This window comes from Camelus bactrianus, chromosome 18 (assembly GCF_048773025.1).
Source record: "Camelus bactrianus isolate YW-2024 breed Bactrian camel chromosome 18, ASM4877302v1, whole genome shotgun sequence".
Taxonomy (NCBI): domain Eukaryota; kingdom Metazoa; phylum Chordata; class Mammalia; order Artiodactyla; family Camelidae; genus Camelus; species Camelus bactrianus.
In genome coordinates, this window is record NC_133556.1 from 3,339,422 (window position 1) to 3,366,882 (window position 27,461).

At 58.1% G+C, this 27,461-nt stretch overlaps 1 protein-coding gene across 2 annotated transcripts; it reads left to right on the forward strand.

Annotated features, from left to right (window-relative positions):
• Positions 1-1,520: 1,520 nt before the first annotated feature.
• SLC29A4 (solute carrier family 29 member 4) lies at positions 1,521-26,857 on the forward strand. 2 transcript variants are annotated; one of them, XM_074345602.1, is made up of 11 exons: positions 1,521-1,611; positions 13,267-13,449; positions 16,547-16,672; positions 16,953-17,066; positions 17,513-17,641; positions 19,369-19,443; positions 20,704-20,951; positions 21,736-21,874; positions 22,016-22,203; positions 23,084-23,324; positions 24,398-26,857. In XM_074345602.1, exons 2-11 carry the CDS (start codon positions 13,278-13,280, stop codon positions 24,538-24,540), a joined length of 1,575 nt encoding a protein of 524 aa, XP_074201703.1. In that variant the 5' UTR covers positions 1,521-1,611; positions 13,267-13,277; the 3' UTR covers positions 24,541-26,857. The 2 variants fall into 2 exon arrangements, with proteins under 2 accessions (XP_074201703.1, XP_074201702.1); XM_074345601.1 differs by lacking the exon at positions 1,521-1,611 and adding an exon at positions 9,404-9,631.
• The last annotated feature ends 604 nt before the right edge of the window (positions 26,858-27,461 follow it).

Genomic DNA, 27,461 nt, shown 5'->3' on the forward strand with positions numbered 1-27,461 from the left:
TGGGAACTGTGAAGGTGAGTGTGGCATCTCGAATGTTCCCTCCTAAGTGCACGATTCGGTGTGGGATGTGGAGGGCTGTGCCCCCTGCTCCCCAAAGGGCCACATCCAGCCTGAGGGAAAGCCTGGCCCCAGATGCCAACCACACCCACAGATCCTGACATGGGTCCCAGGTGGAGACGTCCTGTGTTGACCCCCGAATCCCAGCCCACACCCTAAGTGACCCTGCCCCACTACAAGAGGTGGGGGGCCCCAGCTTGGGCCTGCCCTGGTCCCTGGTTCCCCTACCCTGCAGGCTGGATGTTCTGGAACTGCCTGTGGGGGGAGGGGTTTCCACCACCACCAGACCACGCAGGTCACTGGTCAGCTGTCACAGGCACCCCTCTTGCCGGAGCTGTTCCCTTGAACACAGCAACCTCGGGAAACAACCTGGAAGTCCAGTCTGTCCTCAGGTCAGGTGGTCCCGCCTCACCAAGAAGTCCTGCCCCCCTGGCATGCCCTGCACGATCAGTTGTTACCGACTGGCAAGATGCCCAGGGCATTTTATTGTTAATCCTGCTGGTTGCAGCCAACAGCCACAGGGCCAGCCCCGGCTCGCAGATCCTCACACGTTATTAATGTAATTAGCAATGATCCCAAGACACAGCTACCATTGTTACCCCCATTTTACAGATGAGGTAACAGAGCTCAGCTCAGTGAGGCTAAGGGATGTCACAGGTCACATGACTGGGAGGCGGAAGGCTCAGGTCAAACCCAGATTCATCTGACAGTTCGAACCCAACCTTTCTGCTCCCCCGAGTGGGGGAAAAACATGGTTTGGGGGCACCGTCTCCGGGGACCTAGCAGGGAGTGAAATTGTCCCGGGATGAGGGCAAGAGGGCGGGAACCCCCCCAACTCCATCTCCACCTCTGAAATACCCCAGTCAGCACCCTCACCCCATGTGTAGGGCCCCTGCTGCTCCGAGAGCGGTCTGGGCAGATGTTCTCCTGGACAGATGTCCTCCGTCCAAGGAGAGGCGTCTCTCTCGGCTTACCTTTCTCAGCCATGCATTTCTGGACTGGCAAATTACCATCTTCATAATCAGAGGAAACCAAAAAGCTATTTTCAGCTTGGGAACAAATGAGTCCAACGGTAAATAAAGCCCCAAAGGCCAGTACTAGGGAGGCTGGAACTGTCCTCCTTGTGGTCCGAAGGTTCCCTCTGCCGGGTTGGGCGGGGCTCAGTCTGCACAGTAGGGGTGGGCAATGAGGATGAAGGAGGCAGACAGGGAGCATCCTGGAGTCACAAGGCTGGACAGGCCCCCTCGGCTTTCCAGGGGCAGCTACTGAGGCCCAGAGAGGGTAAGGGCCCTGCCCTGGGACACACAGCCTGCGGAGGCTGGTAGCGCTCTTGGCATCTCTGCTGGGCGCTCGGGTGTTTTCTCAGCACTTGGGAACAGATGGCTCCAGCTCCCACCCACAGAAGCCAAACATTTTCCCTGGTTACCCTGCTAATTTGCTCACAAGCGTCCTCTTGTAAATAGAGAGTACAAAGGCTCCTTCGCACGGCGTGTCTGATGGGCAAAATCTGACTCCACGGGAAGAGGCCTCGGAGGGAACACAGGCGAGTCCCAGGTAAGCTTCAGGTAAGGCCAGGTGAGGCCCAGGTGTGGCTGGTCCAGGTTCCAGTCCTGGTTCTGCCACTCCCGGGAGCCTGGCTGGGAAACCTCGGGCATCTGTTTTCTCATCTGTGAAATGGGCGTGCTAATTACAAAGGAGTCAAACGTGAGCCATCGTGTGGGCGTGCTGGGACTCGGGAGTATCTGTAAGAGTCTGGTCACCCTTAGCTGGCCATCCTTGGGCAAATGCCTTCACTCCTCTAGGACTCGTGCCCACCTGTAAACTGGGGTGTCCCGGAGCCTGTCTCAGAGGCCGTGAGGGTCCGGTGATACCTGATACCCAGGGAGTGCTCAGGGTCACCCCTAACATGCCAAAGACAGAGGAGGCTCCCTGGAGGAGGGGGCAGCGATGGTGAGAATCTGCAGATGACTAGGAGTTGGTGGGGGTAGGGAGTGTGTTGATGGGCAGGCCCTCCATGTGGCGGGAGGTGTGTGGTTATAAAGCTTGGGAAGAGAGTGGCCTCATTGCCAGGGGAGGGGACGCTGCAGGAGACTGGGTGCGGCTGCTGCCTCACGGGAGGGGCGGGGCGGGGCGGGCAGTCCCAGGTGGGCAGGAGGGTGGAAGGGCTTGGAGCTGCAGGAGGGGAGGAGGTGGGCGCTCCGGTGCAGCAGCAGGCCCGGGGTCCCCTGAGGCTTCCCGCCCCCACCCCTCGTCCTCAGCAGCAGTAATGAAGAGCTATTCCAGCTAAAAGCTCCTGGAGTCCGGCCAGCCTCCAGCAGCGGCCCCGGGAAGCGTTTATCCCAGCTCGCTGGCTGGCCTGGGATGTCCTGAGGGACGGAGGCCCAAGACACCACAAATGGCTCGGGGATCCCAGTCCGGGAAACCTGGCCCGGGGTGTGACTTGTTCTGATCCCCAGGCCTAGGGGGCAGGGCGGGGGGGTGCGGGGGCAGCACCAGCTGCAGGATAGATGGGGTGGCTGAGGAGGGACCCGCATCCGCCTGGCCTCGCTGTGTGACTTGGGTGAGGCAAGTCAGGGCTCTGAGCCTCAGCCCCTCCCCTCTGTGATGGTTTCCTCCGGGCGTCGCTGTGAGGATTTGAGCAGACGATGCACTTGGCTCCTAGTTTGTCTGTGTAAGCGCCAGCCCCCACCCGGTCCCGCTCAGGACCACACATGCCATCCTTGCCCTCTTAGGAGAGATTCCTGGGGTTTTGTTTATTCAGTTTGCCTTTTCTGCCCAGATGGTTGGTTCTATTTTCTCCTGAGTTTGATGACACAGTGCTCGAATGCAGAGGCAAAGGCAGTGACAGGACTGACTGTGTCCTGGCTGGTGACACCAGCCAGGGCCTCCTCCTCTGGGGCCCGGGGCCTGGGCAGTCCCAGGGGGCCTTTCTGTCCAGGTGGGAAGGCTGGGTCCCTGGGCCTGCCCTAAGGTGACCAACAACACTCCTGGGGTTGCTGTGAGCATGAAATCCAGTTCATGGACAGCTAAGACTGTGACCAGGGTTCCCCAGAGGGAATCCTCCCCCACTGGCTTCCTCATCTCTGAAAGGGGGCTCCTGGGGTACCCCGGTCCTTGTAAGAATCAGAGGAGGTGACGCAGATGAAGGCCACTCATTGTATCAGGGGGGAGACCCTCACCTCCCCATGATCTGCTGAGGCCTGGCCCTGCCCAGCGCGTCCAGGTGGCTGGCCCCAGAAAGCACCCTGTGGGCCCCCTCCCAGCCTGCCCTGCAGAGACCTGCAGACCCAGCCAGCCGGCTCCTCCTCCCTCCCCGGCTGTGTCCTGGGCAGGTCCCTCACTCTGGTCTCTGTCTGGCTCTTGGCTGCATGTGCAGGTTGATGGGAAGATTCTAATGTGCTTTAAGTTAATAAGTTGGGAGTAAATTAGGTTTGAGCTCCGCAGGAAGCAGATGGCCTGGGAAGGCCCTGTGGGAGCAGCAGTGGGGGTGGGGGCGGGGTGGGGGCGGGAAGGGGGTGGGGGTGCACCACTGGGCTCTCTTCCTTCTCCCCCTACCCCAACACTTCATTGTGAACGTTTTCAACATAAAGCAGAATTACGCAGGGAACCCTCAGAGGCTCCCTGACTGCATTTGGCTGTTTCTCGGTGAGCAGTCTGTCTCTCCAGCCCCCACCCGCAACCATCCACCAATCCACCTTCCTTTTTTTAATGCAGTTCTAGTCAATTTTCAACATCGGTACACTTCACCCCTAACCCTGCGTATCGTTAGCCAGAGGTCAATATTTGGTTTGGGTTTGGGGATTTTTTTTTTTTTGGCGAAATTTACAAACAGTGAAAGACACAAAGCTGAAGTGAACATTTGCTGAGTTCTGACAGATGGACACGTTGGATTAGCCAAATCTCTATCAAGATACAGAGCACTGCTCACCTTCTCTGCCCCCCACCCTCCCCAAGGCTAATCAGCGTCTCGATTACCTTGGATACATTTTGCCTGTTCTAGAACGTCACATGTGTTCTGTGTCTTGCTGAGTAGTGCTCCTTGTAGGGGGGGACCACCGTCTGTTTAACCACCTCCCCTTGAAAGGCCGCAGGCTATTATGAGTAAAACCTGTGTATGTCTTTTTGCGGGCATTGAGTTTATTTTTAAGACGATCCTGAGGCTCCCCTTGCTCCCAAGCAAGCCAAGCCCACTCTGCAGCTGGAGCAGACAGGAAAATACCTCAGTCCACCCGCTGGTCTCTGGGTGGGCGCATCGCCCCACACTGAGTCGCCTTGGTGGGACGTGGCAGTATGGGGTGGCTCCTACTCTCTGGGAAGGGATGGGCCAGGGGTGGGCAGGCTGGTAGCTATTGTCACTACAACAGTGGAGTTATTCTAAAAAGTCTACCTTGGTCCCCAAGTGCCTCCTCTGAGGATCAGAGACGAGGGCACCCACCTGGAGGGCTGGTTGGCTAGGCCACCAGGAGTAACAAACCCAAGAGCACTTGGGGAAGGGAGTCACCTAAAGGCAAAGATTAAACGTAGAGTGCTGCCCATAAAACGTGGCCTCAGGCCCAGCAGATGCTCCAGGTGCCACTGTCAGGAGTAAAAGACACAACTTAGGAATATTTAAGGTAGTGCCTCGAAATGCTCTCAGCTCAACAAAAGGCTTCCAAGAATCTTAAAATCAGGCATCTTTGACTCTCTGTTAGACTAGAGAGCTTCTAAAAAGCATAAGGGTCTTGTCCCACCACCCAGGACAGAGAGAAGATGTCTCAAAGAGATGTGTGGGTGTGGCTGTTACCTAGTGGAGGATTATAATCTGATACACAGGAAGCCCACAAGATTTTTAAGGTCATTATATCAGCTCGGGGGGAGCAGCTGAGCTGAATCCCTGCTGGTGGGACCTGAGGCACAGGAAGCTGACCATGACATGTACCCAGCCTTGCTGCCCGTTCCTTAGAAGTGAGTGTGTGGTAGGAAACGGGGGAGAGGTCAGCGGGGTCTGAACGCCTTGGGCTTTGGGTGTTATCCCTGCGGGCCCTGAAGAATCATGGGGGAGGGTGAGTGCGAGGAGGACACCTTCTAGAAGCTCACTCTGGCTGCCTAGAGAGGTGGGCTGGAGGGCGCCGTGGGGGAAGCTGGGAGACCAAGGAGGGGCCATGGTGGCCACCCTCTGAAAGACAATTTGGGGGGAGTGTCTGAGGCTGTTTAGAACAGTGCTCGGCACTTGTTTTGGTCCCTGGCAGTGGCACCCCAACCCCGGTCACTCTGTCCACAACGCAGACCCCTCCACAGCCTCTCCCTACACCAGCCCGGCTGCCCTCCGGAGCCCAGATGACAGAACAGGGGCGGCTGCGGGCCCCTCCCTCAGTCCCAGCCACAGCCCGTCACCTGCTCATTGGCTGGGGCCTTCATTGGCTGCATTTTTCGTCCTGACAGATTGCTTTTCTCCAAGGGAAGGTTGCTACCCGGGGCTGGAGGACAGGCGTCGATCAGCAGAGTCCGCACTGTGGTCCCTGAGGCGTGGGTGTCACAGCAGGGGCTGCGGGCCTGGCTCTGAGCCCCGCGCACCCCGGCACCCGCCGCCGAGAACCCTTTCCCGGGTCTGCCCCTCACCCCCCCGCCCAGAGGCTTCCGTGCCCAGCGGCACACTCACAAGGTGCGGAGCTGCCAGCCTCAGCTGGGACCTACCAGCTGGGGACCTTCCTGGGCCTCAGTCTGCTCACACATGACCTGGGCGATAACAGTAGCTGTCCCACAGCATAGGGCAGCTGGGAAATTAAATGGAAGGATGTCTGTAAAGTCATCCTCACCCATGTCTGAGGGCTTAGTGAGTGTCAGCCCCCCTGTGAAGTGTGATATATGTCTTTTACCCCTCACAATAGTCCTTTCAGAGCCACAGCTGGAGTCAGTTTATCTGCTATCACTGCCACAGCAACGCCATGTAACAAACCTCCCTAAAGGTCAGTAGAAGAGACAGTGAGTGTGTGTGGTTTTCACGTCTCAGGTGGCCCTGCAGAGCTCAAGGCTGGACTGTCCCTGAGGAAAGGTCCTGACATGGCAAGCTATAGTGGTGGTCTTTTCCTGTCAGTTCTGAGCCCTCCTGAAATGCATCTGCCACCACTGGCCCCCTGAGAGTCCGCACAACGCAGCCCTGAACTCCCCACCACACCACAAGCCCCTGCTAAGGTCCTTTGGACACTGGGCAACACATATCATCCTCCCAGACCTTGGCCTTCATCTAAAACCCGAAGTTTCTGCAACATCTAAGCAGACATTTTTGAAACCAAAAGGTCCTTCACCCCCAAGTCCTCATATAGCTTGATGCTGACAGGGGCCAGGGTGTGTGGACAGTGTGGGAACCGGGAAGGTGAGGCAGACAAGACGTCTCTGTCTCTACACACAGAAAGATTTTTAATTTCTCATGATAAATGTGTTCTTGGTGAAAAGCATTACAAACTGAAATGGTCTTACTACAGAAAAGGCAGAACAACAGGAAGGCAATCCCTCTCCAGTCCCCACGTGCAGGGAGGACCACGGTGCACTATTCTGCTGTTTCCTTCTAGCCTTTTCTCTATGCAGCGTGACTATACCGAATGCATAACTGTCCGTACGCACGCTTGTCCACCTAGTGTTAAAAAATTCAAAGTGTGCAAAAGGGTACAGTAAAAAAATCCTTTCTCGGACCCCAGCCCCCCAATCTCCTTTCTCAGAAGTAATCACTGTTTGCTAATATTTTTATTTAGGATTTTATACTGATATGCACAGGCGAAACTAGTCTGCTGTTTTCCTGGAGAAATCTTTGTCCGATGTAGGAAGCCTTTTCTTTCTTCCTGTGCTCTGGAGTGATTAAGTTGCATGTGGCTCTCTCTTCTTTGAAAGTGGGTAGAATTCTATAATTCTGTGAAACTGTCCACTCCTGGGGTTTGGAAGCAGAGGAGGAGGAGTTCTCTAAGGAAATCCTCAATTTCCTCTCCAGCAAGTATTCAGTGGAGATTTATTTCTCGTCTGCTTGCAGCTTGTCTTTTCATTTGTATTTTCCCAGAAAATCATTTACCCAGTTTTTGCAATTTGGGGGCACAAAGTGCGAAGTATCTTTTGTATTTCTTCCCATGTCCTGTTTCTGCGTCCCTTACTTTCACACTGCCATTTTCCCACATTACTGTAAATACTTCATCACCATGCCTCCTAGCAGTGATTTACATGTTATTCCACTAGTTTTCTTGTTTTTTTCCGAATATAGCGTCTGTCCCCTGCCACAATAATTATTCCTTATCCTGTCTTCTTGGATAATCAGGCTACTTGTGATGTTTGGCTATTAGGACGAGCATCTTTGTGTATAAAGCCTTTTCTGTATTTAGAATTATTTCCTTAGGCTAGATTTTTCTGGATCAAAGGGTAAGCATGTCTTTTAAGCCAATTTACTTTCAGGAAGGGTTGTTTCAATTTGCTCTCCCACCAGCTACCTCCGTTTAAAAACCTGGGTCAGGCCACGCTCCCTCCTCTGACTAACACTCCAGGGGCTTCAACAAGACCCCCTGTGGGCTGGTTTCTGCCCTTCGCCCACTTCTCCTCCCCCTGGAGTGGCTCCTCCCTTCCAGATACGCTGGCCTTCTTTCTGTTCTTGAATAGAATGAGCTTTTTCTGGCCTCAGGACTTTGCACTGGCTGTTTCCTCTGCCCAGAACACCCTTCCCACAAACCTCACAACAAGAGGCCAGTCTCTCAGGTCCAGTGTCATCTTCTCAGAGTGGCCTTCCCTGACCACTTGACAATGATGCCAACCCATCCCCACAGGCACATGCCCTTGTCTATCTCACCACCGTCTCCCAGTCTTCCAGGCATTGGATGCTTCCGGAAATGACTGTACCTGTTATTTGCCTGTGCAACCCCTGATGTGTCCCCTGCATCCAGAACCCAGTCTTACGGGCAGTAAATAACTTTTATTTACTGCATCTAGAATGCAGTTGTACGGGCACCAAGTAACTTTTATTTACACCCAGGGCAGCTCTGCATGGATTTCCTACATTGGCCCTCTCAAAGCTCTAGACCCAAGGGAGCCTTCAGGCTCATTAACTGTAAGATTAATTACTTTGAACAACTGGCCATCCCCCTAGCCCAGACAGCAGCAGACGAAGGTCAGGGGGCCGCATCCCACCCCCACATGCTCTCAGCACCCTCCCCAGCACATTTCCCATTCGCTTCACTTCACACACCCATATTTAACACCAAATTCAGTCCATCCATCAAACAATACTTTATTCCGGCCGAAAGCTAGGCACTGCATTGAGCACCCAGGAGCCAGAGAAAAATAAAGCAGACCCTTCCCCTGAGGGGGCTTCCAGTCTTCTAGGAGAGACAGGCGGGTCCTTGAGAACAGAGACTGACCCCTGCCACAGGCAGCTGGCCTCCGGGTTGATGGCGAGGGTGGGTCTTCAGGCGGGAGGAGAAGCCAGTCTGGTGGAAGGTGAGGTAAGGGCAATCAGGTAGGGGACTGGCACAGCCCTGGCAGGCACCTGTGCTGATTCCACGGCGGGGGGCGGGGGGCGGTGCTCAGCCCTAGGTGGGGACAGGGCTCACCTGATTCCTTCCCAGGGGCAGGCTCCTCTACCTCCCACCTGGTTCCTGTTCTCACCTTGCTGCCAGACTTTCTGGGAAGGAACATTCCCTCCCTCTGCCCCCCATGGAGGGCCCCTCCCGGGTGAAGCTTCCTGAGCCTCGGCACCATCTCTCTTAGAGGCACATTACAGGCGAGTAGACTGAGGCTTGGAGGGCAGTGTGCGCTGGGACCTACAGCCCTGGGGAAGGGTTATAATTCCATCTGCCTAGGAGAATACTGAGGCTTCTGGATAGGAAGCTACCTAATCAGGGTCTGACCCCAGGCTGCGGGTGGGGGAGACCGAGCAGGGCTGGGGACCCGGCGACGGAGCGGCACAGAGCGCAGCAGCAGCCTCTAGACCTGTCTGGAATCCGCACGTTCTCCTGCCCGCGGAATCCGACTCATCCTTCAAAACTTGAATCAGGTCACCGGGTGCCCTGTCTCACCCACCCTCCGAGCACCGCAGGGTTCCCCCCGCTAGGGTACCCGGGTTAGGGGAGTGAACCAGGGAAGGGGGACTGGAGGCCTGGGCACCAAGACGGGGAGCTGGGCATGGGGGTTGGCGGCTACATCAGTCACAGGTCACCCCGGGTCTCCAGGGCCGTCGTACTCTCCCCGGGGTGTCGGGGGCCGAGACCTCAGCCTCTGCCCCTCCCCTGCCTCTGCCGGTGCAACGGGCGGGGGAGGGCGGAGGAGGGCGGGGAAGGAGGAGGGGAGAAAGGGGCGGGGCTCCGCTCGGGGGGCGGGCGGGGGCGGAGCGCGGGGCCCCCTGCTGTGCTCGCCGATGCTGCTGCGCCCCCCAGACACGCTCGCCGACCCGGGGGCCCGCGGGCCCGGAACCCGCGGAGGACGCCGGCCACGCCCGGCCCGAGGCGGGGTGCAGGGAGCTGGGCGCAGCGGGCCGGGGCGCGGGCGCCCAGGGGTCCTGGCGCGGGGGCGTTGGGCGCGGGCGGGACCGCGCGCGCAGAGGACCCCCGGGCCCGGCCCGGCCGAGGTAAGCGGTCACCGCGGGGACGGCGGGCGGGGGCGGGGACCGGCTGGGGCAAGGAGACCTGTCGGAGCCTTTGTCTGAGGCGCGCGCGTCCCCACTCCGCGCCTCCTCTCCCTCTGCACCGGCTCCGGCCGAGTCCAGGGCCAGGGTCACGTGACCCCCAGGGAACATTTCGCCCCCTCACCCCGAGCCTCCAGCCCCCACCCCCTTCCGGAATGAACAGGCTCCCACCTCCAGCCTATCCAGCATCCAGACCGGGCCAGCCCCCACGAGCCCATCTGCGAGCGCAGGACCCAGACACGGAAAGGGTGAGAGTGGCCGGCGGCTCCAGGCCATGCCCAGCTCTAGGTGCCACCTGCTCCCCGGACACTCCCTAAGCGTTCTTCCACCTGAAGTTCCTCTCTGGAACCCCCTCCGCCCCACCTCGCCCCTTCCCCCAGCCAGCCCCCTCCCAGCTCTTGGGAAAGCCGCTGGAAGAGGTGCGGCCTGTTCCCAGAGGTCACCTCCCAGTGGCCCGGGAGTCTGTCCTTTGCCTAGGAGCACAGGCCTGGGAACTTTGTTGTTGATGGGGCTGGTCTCACAGAAGGAGCTTGGGGCTTGAGGGGAACTGTAGCACCAAGGCCAGGGGTAGGAGGCTGGGGCTGGGCACCCCAGGAGCCAGCCAGCGCCTGTGGCCAGTGCCCTCACACATCCTCCCAAGAATCCAGAAATGGAGTGGCCCAAGGGTCTTGAAACGCACTTTCCTGTGGGCAGAACCAACGAGGAGGATTTGGGGTGGTCCAGGATGTGTGGCTGGAGAAAGAACAGCAGAGAACTCATAAGCCAGCCCAGGCACAGGGGCCCAGGGCCATCCAAGGGCATCCCGCCAGCCAGGGCTTGGGGCTCACACAGGGACTTGGGGCTCACGAGGAGCCCAGGGAGGGCTAGCAGACTGGGTTTCCAAGTAAAATTCAGGCTCCCTTGTCCCCTCTGGATGGGGGTAGAGCACAGCCCCTGAGAGGGGCCAGCCTGGTCAGACATCTAGTGAGTGCCCTTTGCAGTGCCCTGGGACACAGTCAGAGCTTTGTCCACTCGGTCACGGCTGAAATGGCGGAGCCAAGGTGGTGGGCCTGCTGTGGCTCCGGTTACGAGCTGCGTGACCCCTGGGCCTGACTCTCTGTGCCTCAATATCCCTTTCTGCCAAGTGGAGGCATGAGCTGGGCCTTCAGGATGGCTGCGGTCAGCCCACAGCAGGTCCCTGGAGCGGAGGCTGTTGCTGGGTATCTCCTGTGTGCAGCCGGCCTGCCCTACTAACCACCCCTCACCCACTCATGGAGCACTTTCTCACCTTCCTTGTCCACAAGGAGATGGGGAAACTGAGGCCCAGGTGTGACCCATGGAGGCAGTGACTGGGGTCCCCACAGGATGGGGGAGCAGAGAAGTTCCCTGTCCCTGTCCTTACATTTTAATCAAAGAAGGACCCGGGAAGAGGAGGAGTGTGTTGGGGAGGAGCTGAGGTTCTGGGCTGCTGGTGTGGAGTGGAGGGGAGTCTGGGGGAGGGGAGTTGGGTGCCTGTAGCTCAGGAGAGGTGGGAACAGCCTCTTCAGTGCACCCTCTGCCCTGCCACCTTGTGAGGTCGTGTGAAGGTTCACCAGGCCTCAGCCGAGGCAGCCAGAACACCTCCCAAGAGGGGGCCAGGAGGGGCACATGGGGACAGTGGCTGAGGCGGGCACTGTGGGTGGCAGCTGCTGCCTCCGCCAGGGAATGGGAGGGAGCAGAGGGGCCGCCTCCTGGCTGATGCTGAGCACGTCCGCCTTCCCGGGTGGCGTGGCCTCTTGGCGGGGCGGAACCCTCAGCTCAGAGGCCAGGCGTGTGTGGGCACCATGTCTGTCTTGGGAACCTTTGCTGAACACAGACCAGGGCTCAGGGTCGGATTTCCTCCAGGGCCGGAGGGAGGAGTGTTCCATCATTGCTGACCTCCGCTCTGCTGCTGGCCCCTCCCGCAGCCCCTCCTGTCTGCAGAGGGAGGTGGATGGGTAGGGCCCGAGGGTGTCCAAGCCTTCAGTGCGGGATCCTGCCCAAGGCCACGGTCATTCAGACCCAGGCTGAGCTCTAAGTCCTGTTTGGCCCCCAGCTCCAGGTGTGCCAGGAGGCCCAGCACTGAGCATGGTGGGTCTCGCCTGGCTTCCCAGCCCCTAGAAGGAAAAGGAAAAGCCCACTACCCTTCTCTCCACTGCTCCTGGGTGCCCATCAGCCAGGTCAGGCCCCAGCTGGCAGGGGCAGTTTCCCCAGGCCCCAGGACCAACTCAGACTCTCTGTGGGGAGCTAGGAACGGGGAAAACACAGGACTGGGGTTGGAGGGTGCTCCGTAATTGGTGGGCACAACCGTCAGGAGGCTAGGGAGCGGGTAAACTGAGGCAGGGTTGCTGGAGGAAATTAGATGAAACAAGCAGAAGGGGGCAGGTGGGCGTGGCATGGGCCAACCTCAGAGAGCATGGGAGTGACTCTGGGCACGTGGGAGTGGTTCCCCTGCCCCCTGCTTCTTCCCTGGCTCCCCTACATGTGCTCGGGGTGGGCTAAGGAAGCAGAGATGCCACCCCCACTGCCCAACGCTGCCATGTCCCATCACTGTCTCAGATTCTCTCCCATAAGCGTGTATCCTTTTTGCAATCAGATAAATGAATAAAGGCTGTTAGAAAAACAAATTGATGGATGTTTTAGGGAAAAGCTAGACCCCCTCCTCCAACACACACAGGGTTACCTATACAGTAGGGGTTTCTCCATCGACAATCAGTCAAGTCAGCACCTTACGTTCCTCTGAAGAGGGAAGGGCTACAGATTCAAAATGAAGCAAGAGAAACCAAGGAAGACCAAAGGAAGGACTTCCTGCAGCTGCAGGGGGTCGGCCCCAGAACGGAGCGCTGCAGTGACTCCCGGCACCACTGCTGACTGAGACGGGCGTCGGGGTAGTGGCAGGAGGGCTGTTCACCCCCCCAACGCTCATTTTCCTCGGCTGTCAAATGAGGGAATATCGGACCCTCCTCCCAGAGGGAAATGTTTCGTGGGGCAGCCAAGTGCAGCGCTGCCATACAAAGTGTTCACAATATGTCTCCCCGACACCCCCCTCAATTCTATTTCTCGCCATGCCCCCCGCCCCCGCCCCCCACCGTGCACATCTCCATCCTTGCTCTCCACCATGGCCAGGGAGACGCAAATCATGTGACATCACTCGTCCGCAGAAGTTTGTGTGCTCCAGTGCACAGCTTCAAGGTGGGTGGGATGGAGGGTATAGCTCAGTGGTAGAGCACCTGCTTAGCATGCACAAGGTCCCGGGTTCAATCCTCAGTACCTCTGTTAAAAATTTTTTTAAAAAGTAAAATAGAAATTCAGGGAGAGAGTATAGCTCTGTGGTAGAGTGCATGCCTAGCGCGCACTAGGTCTTGGGTTCAATCCCATGAACCTCCAATAAGAAAATAAGTAAATAAATAAATTTAATTACCTCCTCCTCAAAAAAATTTTTTAATTAAATAAAATAGAAATTCGAAATGGGTAGGATGAGTAGAGAGGACGATCCCCAGGCATACAGGCTTGGCAACGTGGCAGGGGGTGGGGAGTCCTCTCCTGGGTCCCCCAGCCTGCTTCCTCTGCTTTCTTGGCAGCACGGGCTACCATGGGCTCCGTGGGCAGCCAGCGCCTCCAGGAGCCCAGCGTGGCGGGCACACCTCACAGGAGCGTGGTGATGAGCTTCAGCTTCGACAGTGGCCAGCTGGAGGAGGCGGTGACAGGGGCAGCTCAGACCCCGGGCGGTAGGGCCAGGGGCATCCCAATTTTCACAGACTCTGGTGAGTGAGGGTGCGGCCAGGGTACGCGTCTGCCCAGAGCAGGCTCTGTGCGAGCCCTCAGGAGCCTTCCTGGGACGGGGAGCTGTGGGTGGTCATTGAGCCTGGGAGGCAGCATCAGTCAGGACGGATTCAATGAGCTGTGGTAACAAACAAGCCCACCATCCCGTTGCCTTCACTAATGCCACGTGTCCAGAGAAGGTTCCATCTTAACATGGGCTTCCAGGACCGCTGGGCACACGGTGAGTCCTGTGCTGACCTGTGCATAAACTTCTGTCTGCAAGTGGCACATACGGTGTTGGTCACATTCTTTGGCCAGAGCAAGCCATGCTTCACTTCAGTGGAGGCAGGAGAGTGCCTGAAAAGAGGAGGATTGATGCGAGGTTCAAAGACCTGGTTTTCTGTCTTGCTCTGTGACCGTGGGCAAGTGTCTCAACCTCTGGAAACAGGCCAGGTGCCTGAGATCAGACTTGCAAGGTGGGCTGCGTGCGGGTCTGGAGTCAGGCAGGTTTGGGTCCAACCCTGTAGGTGACAGCCAGTTTTCGGATGGCTATGGTCATACTGGTACCAGCTCAGGCCCAGAAAGAGGGGCTTATTCTCAGGTCCCATCCCCTCTCTTTGCAGATGGGGAGTGGGGGTCCTGCTGGCCGAGCTGTGTGCTGGGTTTGGATAATCTCCCGGCACCCGTGTGCATGGAGAGTCAGCTTGGAGCCCATTCCCAAGATGCCAGACTTCTGGCCAGGCATAGCAGTGGGCGTCATGTGGCAGTGGCCGTGGAAGTGGTTGGTGGCCTTGGTGACTGTGGCAGTGGTGGTTTTAACTGTAATGGCTTCAGTGACGGTGGCTGGATCAGTCAAGGTTCAACCAGAGAAACAGAGTCAGTAGGAGCTAGATAGACAGACAGACAGAGATAGACAGTATTGAAGATATGATACAGGTATCAATATATAAATATTCCTATGGATTTATTACAGGAAATTGACAAACTAGAGGGGAGGCTGGCTAAGCCAGTCTGAAGTCCGCAAGGCAGGTGGTCAGGATGGAAGATCACAAACAGGCTGGAACCCCACAGGCATGAGCTGTCTGGGGTCCCTGAGCTCTGGGAAGGCCTCAAGGTCTTGCCTGATTAGGTCAGCCCCACCCTGGGTACCTCCCTTTTGATTAGCTTAACGTAACTAAGGAGAGACTTTAATCTGCAAAATCCTTTCACAGGAGCACCTCAGCCAGTGTTTGATTAAACAACTGTGGTTCAGCTGCCAAGTTGGCCTGTAAATGGACCATCCCAGTCTCCCCACCCCGCCAGCTTGGCTCCTACACACAGCTCCCTAAACCATAGTTAAGCTCCGAATAAGGACGCTAACAGTGAAACCCCCACCAACCGTGATGCAGCTGAGCCCTGTGCTAATGAAAACACACTCACCCTTTCCCCAGAAGAAGCAAAGTCCTTGTGCGATGCTCATACCTCTCCTTTGACACCCCGTACCTTATATACTGAGGTACAAAGACAGCTGTTATGCACGTCTTATGTTAGACGGGAAAGGCATCAGAGAGTGAATAAAACAAAAATATTTGGTTATTACATACACACGAACATACTCATATCAAAATAAGGAAGAGATATTCATAACACTTACTCCTCGTGTCTGGGACTGGTCACGTGGCGGCAGCCAGTGTCTATAACCACCCACCCCGTGTCTCCTTCGCCCGAGCTCTTCTCCTGGTGGGTCATGCAGCCTTCATTCCTGAAAGCTCAGGACCACTAGCAGTCCTGCTGGCACTGGGCTGGTAGTTTTCCACTGACTGTACCACAGGCCGTGGACGTCCTAAGAGAAGCTATAAAGGATCTCCTGTCTTGCAGACATACTCTTTCTTACTCCCAGTTTAGGAGCAGCCTGACTTCCCCTTGATAGTCAGGACCAGTCACCCCAGCCAGGACAGCAGCCCTCTCCTCGGCCGGTAGACTGGGGCAGGAGGCGCCCAGACCAGTCAGTGGCAGTCTTAGACTCGAGATCAACTATGTCACTGTGTCTCGGGGTAGAACCATTCCTCCCTCTGGAACTAAGTCCCGTGGACCAGCAGAGCCTCGGGTCGTAGGGGTGGGAAGCGAAGTGGATCTCTGAAGGTCATAGTGAGTTGCCCCATTCCCACCTCCACGCGTGGTTTCTGGATGTGTGAATGCTGACTGTGGGAGAAGCCGCCCGTATACTGGACGCTGACTTAGAGCGCATGCGGCCTCGCGGAGAATGCCGCCTCAGCCCCGCCGAGTCCCGCCTGGTTTGCTCTTCCTCTCCCGCTCGTCTGGCCCCATAGCTGAGTGTTCAAAAGGCCATTCTGTCATTCTGTAGAGCCAGCTGCTTCAGGGGCTGTGATGGTGATGGTCGTGGTGGACAGTGGTCATGGTGATGGTTGCACTGGCTGTGGTGCTGGCAGTTGTACATGTCGCCTCGCGGCCATGACTCGGATGACTGGGGCAGCTGTGGCCGTGAAGGTGGATGGCTGCCATGGTGACAGTGACTGTGGTTGGAGTGGCTGTGAAGGCGATGGCAGTGGCTGTGATAGTGACGATCACTGCCGTGGTGTAGTGGCTCTTGCAACCTTGGCTGTGGGGATGGATGGCAGCCAGGGGGATGATAGCCTTGATGCTGGTGGGTGCAGTGGCAGTGGCCCATGATGATGGACCATGGCTATGGTGATGGTGGTCACGATGGGGGCTACAATAGTAACAGTGGCCATGGTGTTTGGTGACTTTTGATAATGGCCATGATGGCAGTGGTGTGGGCAGCTGTGGCCACAGTGATGGAGAGTGGCCATGGTCATTATGGCTTGGTGATTTGGATATGGTGGGAATGGCCATGGTGATGAAGGTCATGACGGTGGCTAAGCTGGCAGTGGTTCTGGTGGCAGTGAGAGGTGAATGGTGGTGTGGGATGGTGAGGTGCTGTGTCTGTGGTCAGGGTGATAGCCGTAGTGCCTGTGGCTGTGGTGGTCCTGATGGGGGTGCTGTGGTGGACTGTGGCCATGGCAATGGTGGCCATGCCGGTGGACTGCAGCCTGGAGAGGGCTTGTCCACTTCCCACCTGGTGTCTGGGTTTATCGGCAGAGGAGCCGGTGCCCGATGACCGCTACCACGCCATCTACTTTGCGATGCTGCTGGCTGGTGTGGGCTTCCTGCTGCCATACAACAGTTTCATCACCGACGTGGACTACCTGCACCACAAGTACCCAGGTGGGCCCCCCACAGTCCTGTCCTGCCACCACAGGCTGACTTGCACACTCAGCTCTTGCCCCCTGCCTTCCAGTAGCCCCACAGGCAGTACCCTGCTCAGGGAGCCTATTTTATTCAAATCCTAGCTCAGCTGTGAACTGCTGTGTGACCCCAGGACAGCCATTCACCCTCTCTGGGCCGTCAGCCCCTTTTGGGCAGAGTGCGGAGGCAGTCCCTGGCGGGGGTGGGTGCAGGGGGTGGGGCTCTGCCTGAGCACCTGCTGCTGGCCGGCCCCCTGCAGGGACCTCCATTGTGTTTGACATGAGTCTCACCTACATCTTGGTGGCCCTGGTGGCTGTGCTCCTGAACAACGCACTGGTGGAGAGACTGAGCCTGCACACCAGGATCACGGCGGGTACGCTGCCCACCCAGGCCCATCCCTCACCCCCTCCATTTCCCTGTGCCTCACTCTCCTTGTCTGTAAAACAGGCACACCTCCTGTATGAAAATCGCATCAGGCTTGGATGCGTGCAGCACAGGCTGGCGTGATACTCCCCCTGGGGAGGCTTTTGTGCGCCCCGAGTGTGTCCCCGGGCCCTTGCTCTTCCCTCAGCCTAGTCTGCTCGTCCTAGCCCTTCCGTCTCCATGGTAGCATTCAGCTTCAAAGCCCAGCTCTAATGGCGCCTCCTCCAGGGAGCCGTCCGGGTGCCCTTCTTAGACCTCTAAGGTGTCCACACCTTCCCAGTATTAAGAGGAAGGGCAGAGAGGGGGCACTTCAGACCTGGCCCTATGGGAGAAGTGGGATCGGGGGCTCCCCAGCCCACTGCTCATTGCCCCCTCTCTGGCCTCTCCCCACAACAGGCTACCTCTTAGCCTTGGGCCCCCTCCTCTTTATCAGCGTCTGTGACGTGTGGCTGCAGCTCTTCTCTCGTGACCAGGCTTACGCCATCAACCTGGCGGCGGTGGGCACCGTGGCCTTCGGCTGCACAGGTAGGGCCGGAGGTCGGGGACTGGCCCCAGAGCGCCCCCTGCAGGCCGTCGCCCGCGCCCCGTTCGCTTGCTGAGGGCGGGGCGTGTAACACGAGGTGCGGGGCCGCATCCCCGCGCGCAGCGTTGTGTCTGCTTCCGCACGTGCACGCACACGGCGCTCCCGCAGGCCCCCACGCGCCGCGTGGGCGTGCAGGCAGTGCCCTGGTTTGCTCAGCTATAAACTGGGCTTCAGCACTCCCCTGCCCGTGGCACCGTGTCATGGTGTTTCTCCTGGGTGGTAGCTTTCCAACTTTTTTTTTTTTTTTTTTCACTTTTTGTGTTGAAACTATTTCACACCTGTGGGAAGTGGCAAGAATAATATAACGAGTTCCCGTGTGTCTTTCGCCCAGATTCATCAAGTGTTAATTGCTTTCTTTCCCTCTCTGGCTTTCTCTGTCCACCACCCCCTCCACCTTCTAAAGTATGTGTGTGTGTATATATATATATTTAAATATATATATATATAAATATGAAATAATATATATTTTCCCCTTAAACCATTTGGGAGTTGCAGACGTCATCACCCTTCTTGTCTAAACACTGACAGTTCAGAGTGTTTAACAGTTAAAGCTGAGACATTTACTCTAGAACCACATTTATAATTGCTAAAATCAGGACATCTAACGCTGATACAATACTATTATCTAATCTACAGTGCATACTCAAGTTTCACTGATCATCCTGATAACATCCTTATAGTTGGGTTCTGCTGATGCAGGACCCAGCCCAGGAGCACACACCGCATTATCTGTCACATCTTCAGTCTTCCTTAATCCAGATGTCTTAATCCAGCCTTCTTCTGTCGCTGGTGGCAGTGATGTTTGGAAAGGTCCAGCTCGGTTGTTCTGTCAACTGTCAAACTTTTTTTGACCATGACATCCAGGGAGAAATGCATTTCACATTATGACCTAGCAAACGTGTGTGTGTGTGTGTGTGTGTGTTTATAAATGAAATCAAGTCTTCGTGAAATAATATTCTCAGTCCAGGCATTGTACTCAGGTCTGTGTTGTCCTGTTCTGTTTCATTAACCAACAACGTTGACAACAAACGCTGGTAAGGACCAGGAGACGCCAGCTTGCCAGCCCTGCTCCAGAGTTCACATCCAGGTGTGGGCGAGGCTAGGACAAGAGTCAGTGCGGTTTGATTTCCCCAGAGAATGCTGCATTTCTGACCTGCTGGTTAGAATGGGAGAGGTTATGCTGTGGTAACAAATGAGCCTGGAAATCTCAGGTTTATTTCTGGCTCCTTCTACGCGTCCTGCGTGTCAGTTGGGTTGTGTCTGACACAGTCACTGGGGACTGACGGCCGCTCCTTGTGTATAACATGCAGCCTCTTCTGTCGCCACCGCTGGGAAAAGAGGCACTGGGAGGAAGACCACGTGGGCTTTTCTCACCTCGTCCAGGAGTGACACGTGTCATTTCTGCTCAGATTTCAGTGACCAGAGGTGGAGGAGGAGCCTGGCTGGCCCACGTGGCGGGGACGAGGGGGACAGTACAGCAGTAGGCAGTGGGCTTTGCTGTTTCCACCATGCCCTGCGAGGTGGCTGGACCAGACCCCTCTGCCACTAGCGGTGTTAATGTCTTTTCCCCGCACCCTCGCCAACACAGTGCTCTCAAACTTTCGAATTCTGTTCTGCGCGGACAGATAAGCGGTGTCTCACGGTTACTGCTCTCTCTCTCTCTCTCAAGTGCAGCAATCCAGCTTCTACGGGTACACGGGGATGCTGCCCAAGAGGTACACGCAGGGGGTGATGACGGGGGAGAGTGAGTATCTGCAGCCCCCGGAGCCGGGTGCTGGGACCCTCTTCCTGGGACTGAGGCAGGGCTCCCGAGCTCTGGGCGCGTGGGGCTGGGGATCCCCTGGCTAGTGGGGGGCGGGGCTCCCAGATGGAAGGGACATGGCTCTGATGTGCGTGATCTCGAGTGTGCGGTCCTATGTGATGTGGGAAGCACACACCCCTCTGAGCATGGGTTCAGGGTGTCTTGGAGAGCCGGTGCACCTGTGCATGGTATGCATTTTGCATGTCTGCATGTGTGTGTGTGTGTGGGTCCTCCCATCCACACCCCTGATGTACAGTGCCATCCCTAAAGGATCAAGATCCCTTGGAGCCCCAGATCCACAAGCCACCGCTGCTTGGCGTCCCAGACTAACTTTCCCAAGCCCACTTCATCATCTCCCACCCGCCCTTGCTCAGTGAATGGCACCCCTTTGCTCAAACCCCAGACTTAGCCAACACTGAGTCCTTCTCCCATCCTGGGGACCTGCCCTCCAGGCCAATTCCTTTGCTCCAGCTCCTGGTTCAGGCAGCTGACTCCCTCTCTCTCCCTGCCGCCCCTTTTCAGCCCTTAACCCAGCCCCACGCATCACGGGCCCCACACCTTGAAGCACCTTCCTGCAGGTGTCCTCAGTCTCCCTTCCGGGCCTGATGGGCCCGGCTCAGCCGTGCTGTCCGGCAGGAGGCTGGGCCCCGGCCAGGACCGACGTGGACTCTGGTCCCTGTTTCTCCTCTGGGGGTACTCTGCACCCTCTACCATACAGTGAGGTCGACCACATGCCCCCAGAGCTCCAAGCCTTGTGTCTACGGAGTTGGGTTCCAGGAAGGTACCCTGCTTGCAGTGACCCCCACTACTTTCCCCTGTAACCTCAGGACCTCACCCACGTGGTTCCAGGCCCATTACTTTCTTTCACCTCAAACACAAACGCACAGAGCTCGTGCCAGCCCTCTGCCAGGGATGCTCGGCCCTTAGTCTCTGCCTATCCCCCCAAATCATGCAGTTTTCGACATTTTTCTGTGACCTGTTTGTGGCCTCCCCCCACAGAGCCCCAGGAAGGAAGGGCCCGTGTGTATAAACCGCCCGTGTCCTCAGGGCGGGATGGTGCCGGGAATACAACAGGCACCCGATAAATGCTCCGGGGGTGTGTGTGAGCAGGGGGTGGCGCCGGAGGGGGGCGGCCTGAGCGGAAGCACTGCGGGGCCGCCGGCTGTGCGCGGTGGGGCCGACCCGCCCCCGGCGCTCCCGCAGGCACGGCGGGCGTGATGGTCTCCCTGAGCCGCATCCTCACCAAGCTGCTGCTGCCGGACGAGCGCGCCGGCACGCTCATCTTCTTCCTGGTCTCCGTGGGCCTGGAGCTGCTCTGCTTCCTGCTGCACCTGCTGGTGCGGCGCAGCCGCTTCGTGCTCTACCACACGGCGCGGCCGCGCCCCAGCCGCCCGGGCTGCGGGGCCGGCTACCGCATCCACCACGACGTCAGCACCGAGGACGTCCACTTTGTAAGTCGCCCAGATGGGGGGCGGGCAGCCGGGAGGCCCCGGGCACAGCCTCCGCCCAGTCCCGGCCGGGCTCCGACAGCTGCGCCTCCCGCTCCCGGAGTCTCAGGCGCCAGCTCCTTCTGTGGCCCGAGGCTCCTTCCCACCGGCCCTTCTTCGTTCTGTGGTCTGAGGGTTCGTCCCTTGGTGCCACCACCCGCCTGTGTCCGGAGACCCCTGGCTGTGATGGCCCAGATCTGCGGCCTGAGCCCCCTGGCTGTGATCTACAGCTGAGGCCTGAGCGCCCCCTGGTGGTGATGGCTCATACCTGCGACCTGAGCATCCGGGGGCTGGGGCGCCCTCTGGTGGCGGCAGGGCTGCATATCCCGCAGAGGGTCCAGGGATGGCAGGTGTGCCGGCCACGAGGAGGGCCAGGCAGGGGGAGCCAGAATGTTCTCAAAGACTCTGTTACAGCGAGTCACCCTCCCTGGGCCCTGGGCTGGGGACACTGCAGCGAGCCAGAGACCGGCTAGAGGGAGGCGTGCTGTGACAAGGCCTACGCCAGAAACGGGGGCCCCCTTGTTGGTCAAGGAGTTTCTCCGAGAAGTGGCTCTGGGCTGAGACTGGAGCCTTGGGGGGGGGGGTGAAGATCCACAGGAAGGGCGTTGGGGCAGAGGGAAGAGCATGCGCAAAGGCTCAGCGGCTGGGAGGAGCTGGGCGTGCTTGTGGGGTGGTGAGGAAGCCAGGGCAGGCGGGAGGCTGCGAGGGGGCTCCACCCAGACCCCTTCCCGCTCCGTCCTCCCTCCAGGAGCACCAAGGCCCAACCCTGTCCAACGGCGGGTCCCCAAAGGACAGCCCAGCCCATGAAGTGACCAGCAGCAGGGGAGCCTACACGCGCTTCGATGTGCCTCGGCCAAGAATCCGGCGGAGCTGGCCCTCCTTCAGAGGTGGGGGCGGGCTGGGCCCACGCTCCCATCGGTGCCTCCACCCCCGCGGGCTCGCTGGCCCCGTCTGCACGCCTGGGGTGCTCCGGCGGGAGGGGGCGGTCCTCGGGGTGCTGCCTCCTGACCCCCGCCTGGTGCCCACAGCCCTGCTGCTGCACCGCTACGTCGTGGCGCGCGTCATCTGGGCCGACATGCTGTCCATCGCCGTGACCTACTTCATCACGCTGTGCCTGTTCCCGGGTCTCGAGTCCGAGATTCGCCACTGCATCCTGGGCGAGTGGCTGCCCATCCTCATCATGGCCGTGTTCAACCTCTCTGACTTCGTTGGCAAGGTGGGCCCCCCTGCGGGAAGGACACCGTGGGTGGGGGCAGCAGATGCCGGGGAGGTCGTGGGAGCTGCAGGGAGGGTCCCCGGGGAGGCGCCGACCCCGAGCTGAGGATGCACGGGTCTCCGGGTGGGGAGGGTGGAAGCAGGAACGGCCAGCGCAGGGTAGGAGGGGCGCCCCAAGTGATCACAGGGCAGCTCTGTGGGGTCTGGCCAGGGCCGGCTCTCACCCTCCCACCCCATGCTCACTAGTTAATGGGTCTCTAATGACCATCAGGGGTGCAGGCACATGAAGTACAGGGGACAGGAGCACCTAGAAATGGCTCAGGGGCCAGACGAACCCAGGCAGAGCATCATGTGCTATGGGTGCAGGCAAGGTTGGGGTCAGGGCTCCGGCAAAACCAAAGCTGAGGTTTCTATAAGGCCCAGAGAGGGAAAGCCATCTGCCTGGAGTCACACAGCTGAGAGGTCTGAGAAACCCTCAAGTCCCTGCTTCCAGAGGGAGCGAGGCTAGTTAGTGGGTCCAGCTGCTGCCACTTCCTGCGAGTGGATGCACGTGGCCCTGACCTTCTGGGCCTCTGTGTTCTCGTTTCTCAAATAAGGTTAAGAGCCCCACCTGGCGAGGGTGATGTGAGGACTGAGCAGGCAGCACCTCCGTTGTGTTTAGCTGGGTGCTGGGTGCACAGCAAGGACTGTGTGCCTCTAACAAGGGATTTGGTGGGTTTTTGTGGATACAGCTAGGAAAGGGTGGGGACACGGCATGAGCTGGGCCGAGCCAGGAGTGTCCAGGGACCAGGCAGGATGGGGGCTGTCTGGAGGCTGCCAGGGAGATGCGAGGGCAGTGGGCTCGGGGACAGGTAGGAACGCACGTGTCTGGCTCCCCGCAGATCCTGGCAGCCCTGCCCATGGACTGGCGGGGCACCCATCTGCTGGCCTGCTCCTGCCTGCGCGTGGTTTTCATCCCTCTCTTCATCCTGTGCGTCTACCCCAGCGGGACGCCCGCCCTGCGCCACCCGGCCTGGCCCTGCGTCCTCTCCCTGCTCATGGGCATCAGCAACGGCTACTTCGGCAGTGTGCCCATGATTCTGGCCGCGGGCAAAGTGAGCCCCAGGCAGCGGGAGCTGGCAGGTAAGGCCCCCGGCCCATGCCCCCCTTGCCCGCGGGGCTGTCCGCTGCCAGGCAGGGAAACCGAGGCCCATGAAAGTCAAGGCCACACAGCGAGAAGGTACATTTGGGTCCCAGAGCACGTCAGCCTCAGAGCTCACAGGCGTGGGGACATCTGTCAGTCACTTACCCTTCATTCATCCTGCAGCTACTTGGTGAGCCCCTGCCGTGCACCAGGCGCTGTTCTACGCGCTGGAGACACAGTGGCAACAAAACAGTGACCCCTGTGCTTGTGGGGTTGACAGTCCAGAGGTGACAAGTAACAAAAAGATGTAATCTTTTGGATGGTGCTAGGTATGATGAAGAAATATGAAACAGGCAGTAGGATGGGGGAGTAGGGGTGGGGGCTTCACAGGGAGGCAGAGCAGTCTGGGAAGACTTCACTGAGGCAGTGACTTGGGCAAAGACTTGGAGGAACTAGTGAGGGCCAGCCTCGTGACAATGTGGGGGAAGAGTGTTGTGGTGGGAATAGCATGTGCAAAGGCCCAGAGGCAAAAGCAGTCGTGTGTGCCAGGGCAGTGGCATGAAGAGGTGGGTGGGGCCTGGACGAAGGCCCTGGATTCTGGATCGGTTTTGACGGTAGGGCCCACAGGGCCATTGGACAGACTGGGAGATAGGGTAGGAGAAAGGGACGGGGGTCCAGAGGATTCCCAAGTTTAGGCCTGCTGCTCAGCGAGAAGGTTGGATTGCCGTCAGCTGAGATGGGGAAGGGGCCCTGGAGCTGGGTTCTGCACAAAGTATGTTCAAGAGCCCATTAGACATCCTGAGGCGTCCGTGACGAGGAAGCAGCTGGAGATGGGAGACTGCAGTGGGGGAGGCGCAGGCCAGGCCTGGGGCCCCGGCCTGTGGGCGGCCGCCTCCTCGGGCAGGAGCCGACAGCGGTCCCTGCTTCACACCTGAGAACCCAAGGCTCGGGCTCCAGCCCTTTGTTAAGTGGCCGCTGGACTTGTGCGCGGGACTTGGCTGCTGTACCCCCAACCCGGGGCCTCTCGCAGCCCTGCAGCCTCCCTCCCGCTCAGGTCCCGTCCTGTCTGCAGGGAACACCATGACCGTGTCCTACATGACGGGGCTGACGCTGGGCTCGGCCGTGGCCTACTGCACCTACAGCCTCACCCGGGGCGCCCCCAGCAGCTGCCTCCACACCTCCACCACCAACGCCTCGGCCCCCGCCAGTCCCTGAGCCAGGCCCGCGCCCTGCGCTGCCCAGGGAGGGCCGCCAGGCCCCCCCCCCCAAAACCCCTGCCTGCAGTGCCTGCGGGGCCCCGCATCCTCCCCGCCACCCTCTCTGGACCCAGCTGCCATCACTCCAGCCCCAGGGTCCTGCCAAGTTCTTGGAGGCCTGGATGGGTCGCGGCCACCAGGGTTCTGCCAGCACTGTGCCCTCTGTTCGTCTCACACCTGCCCCCCGCCCTCCGCCTGTGTCCGTGGTCCCAGCGCTAGCCAAGCCAGTGCTCTGTGGGGTCCCTCACTGCCGTCCTCACCGGGGAGAGCAGACCACCAGCCGGTGTCTCTTCCTGGAGACCCTCACCCGCGTCTACTTTGAGGGCCCCCTGCCCCGATCACACGGTCTGCAGCACCTGACCCAGCCCCTCCCTTCACTGAGGACCCCACCCCACCCCACCCCACCGGCTTCCCCATTCTGCCCTGCTCTTAAACACTGCTTCTCCCAAACAAAATGAGTTCGCTGTGAAGGAGCTGTAGTCCTGGGTCTGAATGGTCTCAGAGCACGGCCTGTGCTGGCCTTTCTGCAACCCCAGCTTTGGTGCCGGCCTCCCCCATGCCAGCACGCCCTATGCACACTGGCACCCACCTAATGCCTCAGGCCTGGAGGGCTCTGCCTGCCTGGGGACCCCCATACACTTCTCTGGCTCCTCCCTGTCTGATACAATTTGGGGCCACAAAGCAGGGCCCACACCCTGCCAAAGTCAACTCTTGACCTCAGCCTTGAACCCTGTCCAGATAGGCCCAGGAGTCCTTGGCAAGTAGGAAGGGACAGGGGTCCCTCCAGAGCTCCCGCTGACTCGGTGCCCTGAGCTGGGGGGATTCTGGGAGCCTCCTGCCAAAGACGGGCCTCTCCAGGGGGAGGACACACGCCCTCCCACACCCCGGTACCGCTGTGACCACCCAGCCTCTCTGTGTCCTGTCCACCCGTCTGTCCACTAACTGTACCGCACTGGCCATTAAAGATGAAGGCAGAGCGACTGCCCCACCGCTGCCTCCAAGTAGTGTCCATGCCGCCGTCTCAGGCACTGGGGTGGGAGGAGGGCCCCTGGCAGGACGGGGCCCACCTGCCTGGCTGGGACCCCAGACTTCCTTCCACACACCTGGCAGGCCAGGGACAGGTTTGTGTGGATGGTGAGGGGGCCAGGAAGCATTTGGGGTTTGAAGGATACCTTGGTGCCCCTTTGAGCCTCAGGACGGTCAGGGAGGGTGGCTGCATCCCACCCACCTGAAAGGGGGGAAAAGAGGGGAGGCAGCTTACCACCTGACCCCAGGGATCAGAGCCAGAACCTAAGGCTGAGGGTTCTGGGATGGAGTCCCAGCCCTAGTGCTGATTTGTGTGATTTGGACAAATTCCCTCACTGTTGTGTCAGTTTCCCCAGGGAGCGGGGCTGGCCCACTCTTTGATGTGGCTCCCTTGGAGGGCAGTAGGGGAGGAGGGAGACGGCTGTCTGAGGCTGGCATCCTCCAAGAGGCCCCCCCACTCAGGACAGAGACCAGCTTGTTACCACGTGGGCCAAGACCGCGCGGGGCGATGCCACACGAGCCGCCAGGTGGCGCCAGCGCGCCGCTCCTCCCGAGACTGCGGGGATGGGGCGGGGGCAGACGGCCTCGTGATTCAGTTTCTCTGAAACCAAAGGACCCGCAAAGCCCTTTTTCTGGCCAGACACTGAGCTAGCTGCCCTCCATGATCGCCACACTGCCCTGAAACAGCAAAGCCACGACATCCGTGTCCTGTCCACGCCCAGTGCACTGGGTCGCAGGGCATGTACCCCTGGGGTCAGGCTGGAGTGTCCTGGGCTGGGAGTTGGGGGTGACCATGCCAGGACCTGGCTCACCCCCACCCCCACCCCCTGCCGCCTGGAGTGCCGTCCCTCTGTTTTGCACTGGCTCAGGGCCACTCAGACCATCAGCCCCGTTGTCAGCTCTGGGTGTGGGCATGGCTGGGAGCGCTCAGCTCTATGCATTTTGGGTTTTTTTTATTTTCTTATTGTCTCATTCTTCATAAAAGTCATCTCAGTTGTAGCCTCCTGCACTCTTCTCCTATTTTTTTATTTTTTAAAGTATCCTTGATGTATGATACGTAAGTTACAGATGCACAATAGAGTGATTCACAATTTTCATGGATATACTCCATTTATAGTTATTATAAAAATTGACTATGTTCCCCGTGTTGTACAAAATACCCTTGTAGCTTATTTTATACATGTTAGTTTGTACCCCTTAATCCCCTAAGTTGGTATTACCCCCACTCTTTTCCCTCTCCCCACTGGTAACCACTAGTTTGTTCTCTGTATCTGAGTCTGTTTCTTTTATGTTATATTCACTAAGGCGTTGTATTTTTTAGATTCCCATATAAGAGATATTGCACAGTATTTGTTTTTCTCTAATTTCACTGAGCGAAATAGCGTTCAAGGCTACAAATGGCATCTGTGTTGCTATAAATGGCAACATTTAATTCTTTTTATGGCTGAGTAATATTCCATTGTGTATATTTATCACATCTACTTTATCTATTCATCTGTTGATGGACACTTAGGTTGCTTCCATACCTTGGCTGTTGTAAATAGTGCTGCTGTGAACATTGAGGTGCACATTATCTTCTTGAATTAGTGTTACTGTTTTTTTCAGCAATATACCCAGAAGTGGAATTGCTGGGTCATATGGTAGCTCTATTTTCAGTTTTTTGAGAAATCTCCATACTGTTTTCCCCAGTGGCTGCATCAATTAACATTCCCACCAACAGTGTACAAGGGTTCCCTTTTCTCCATATCCTTTCCAACATTTGTTATCTATTCTTTTTGATGATGGCCATCCTGACAGGTGTGAGGTGATACCTCACCGTGGTTTTGATTTGCATTTCCCTGATGAATAGTGATG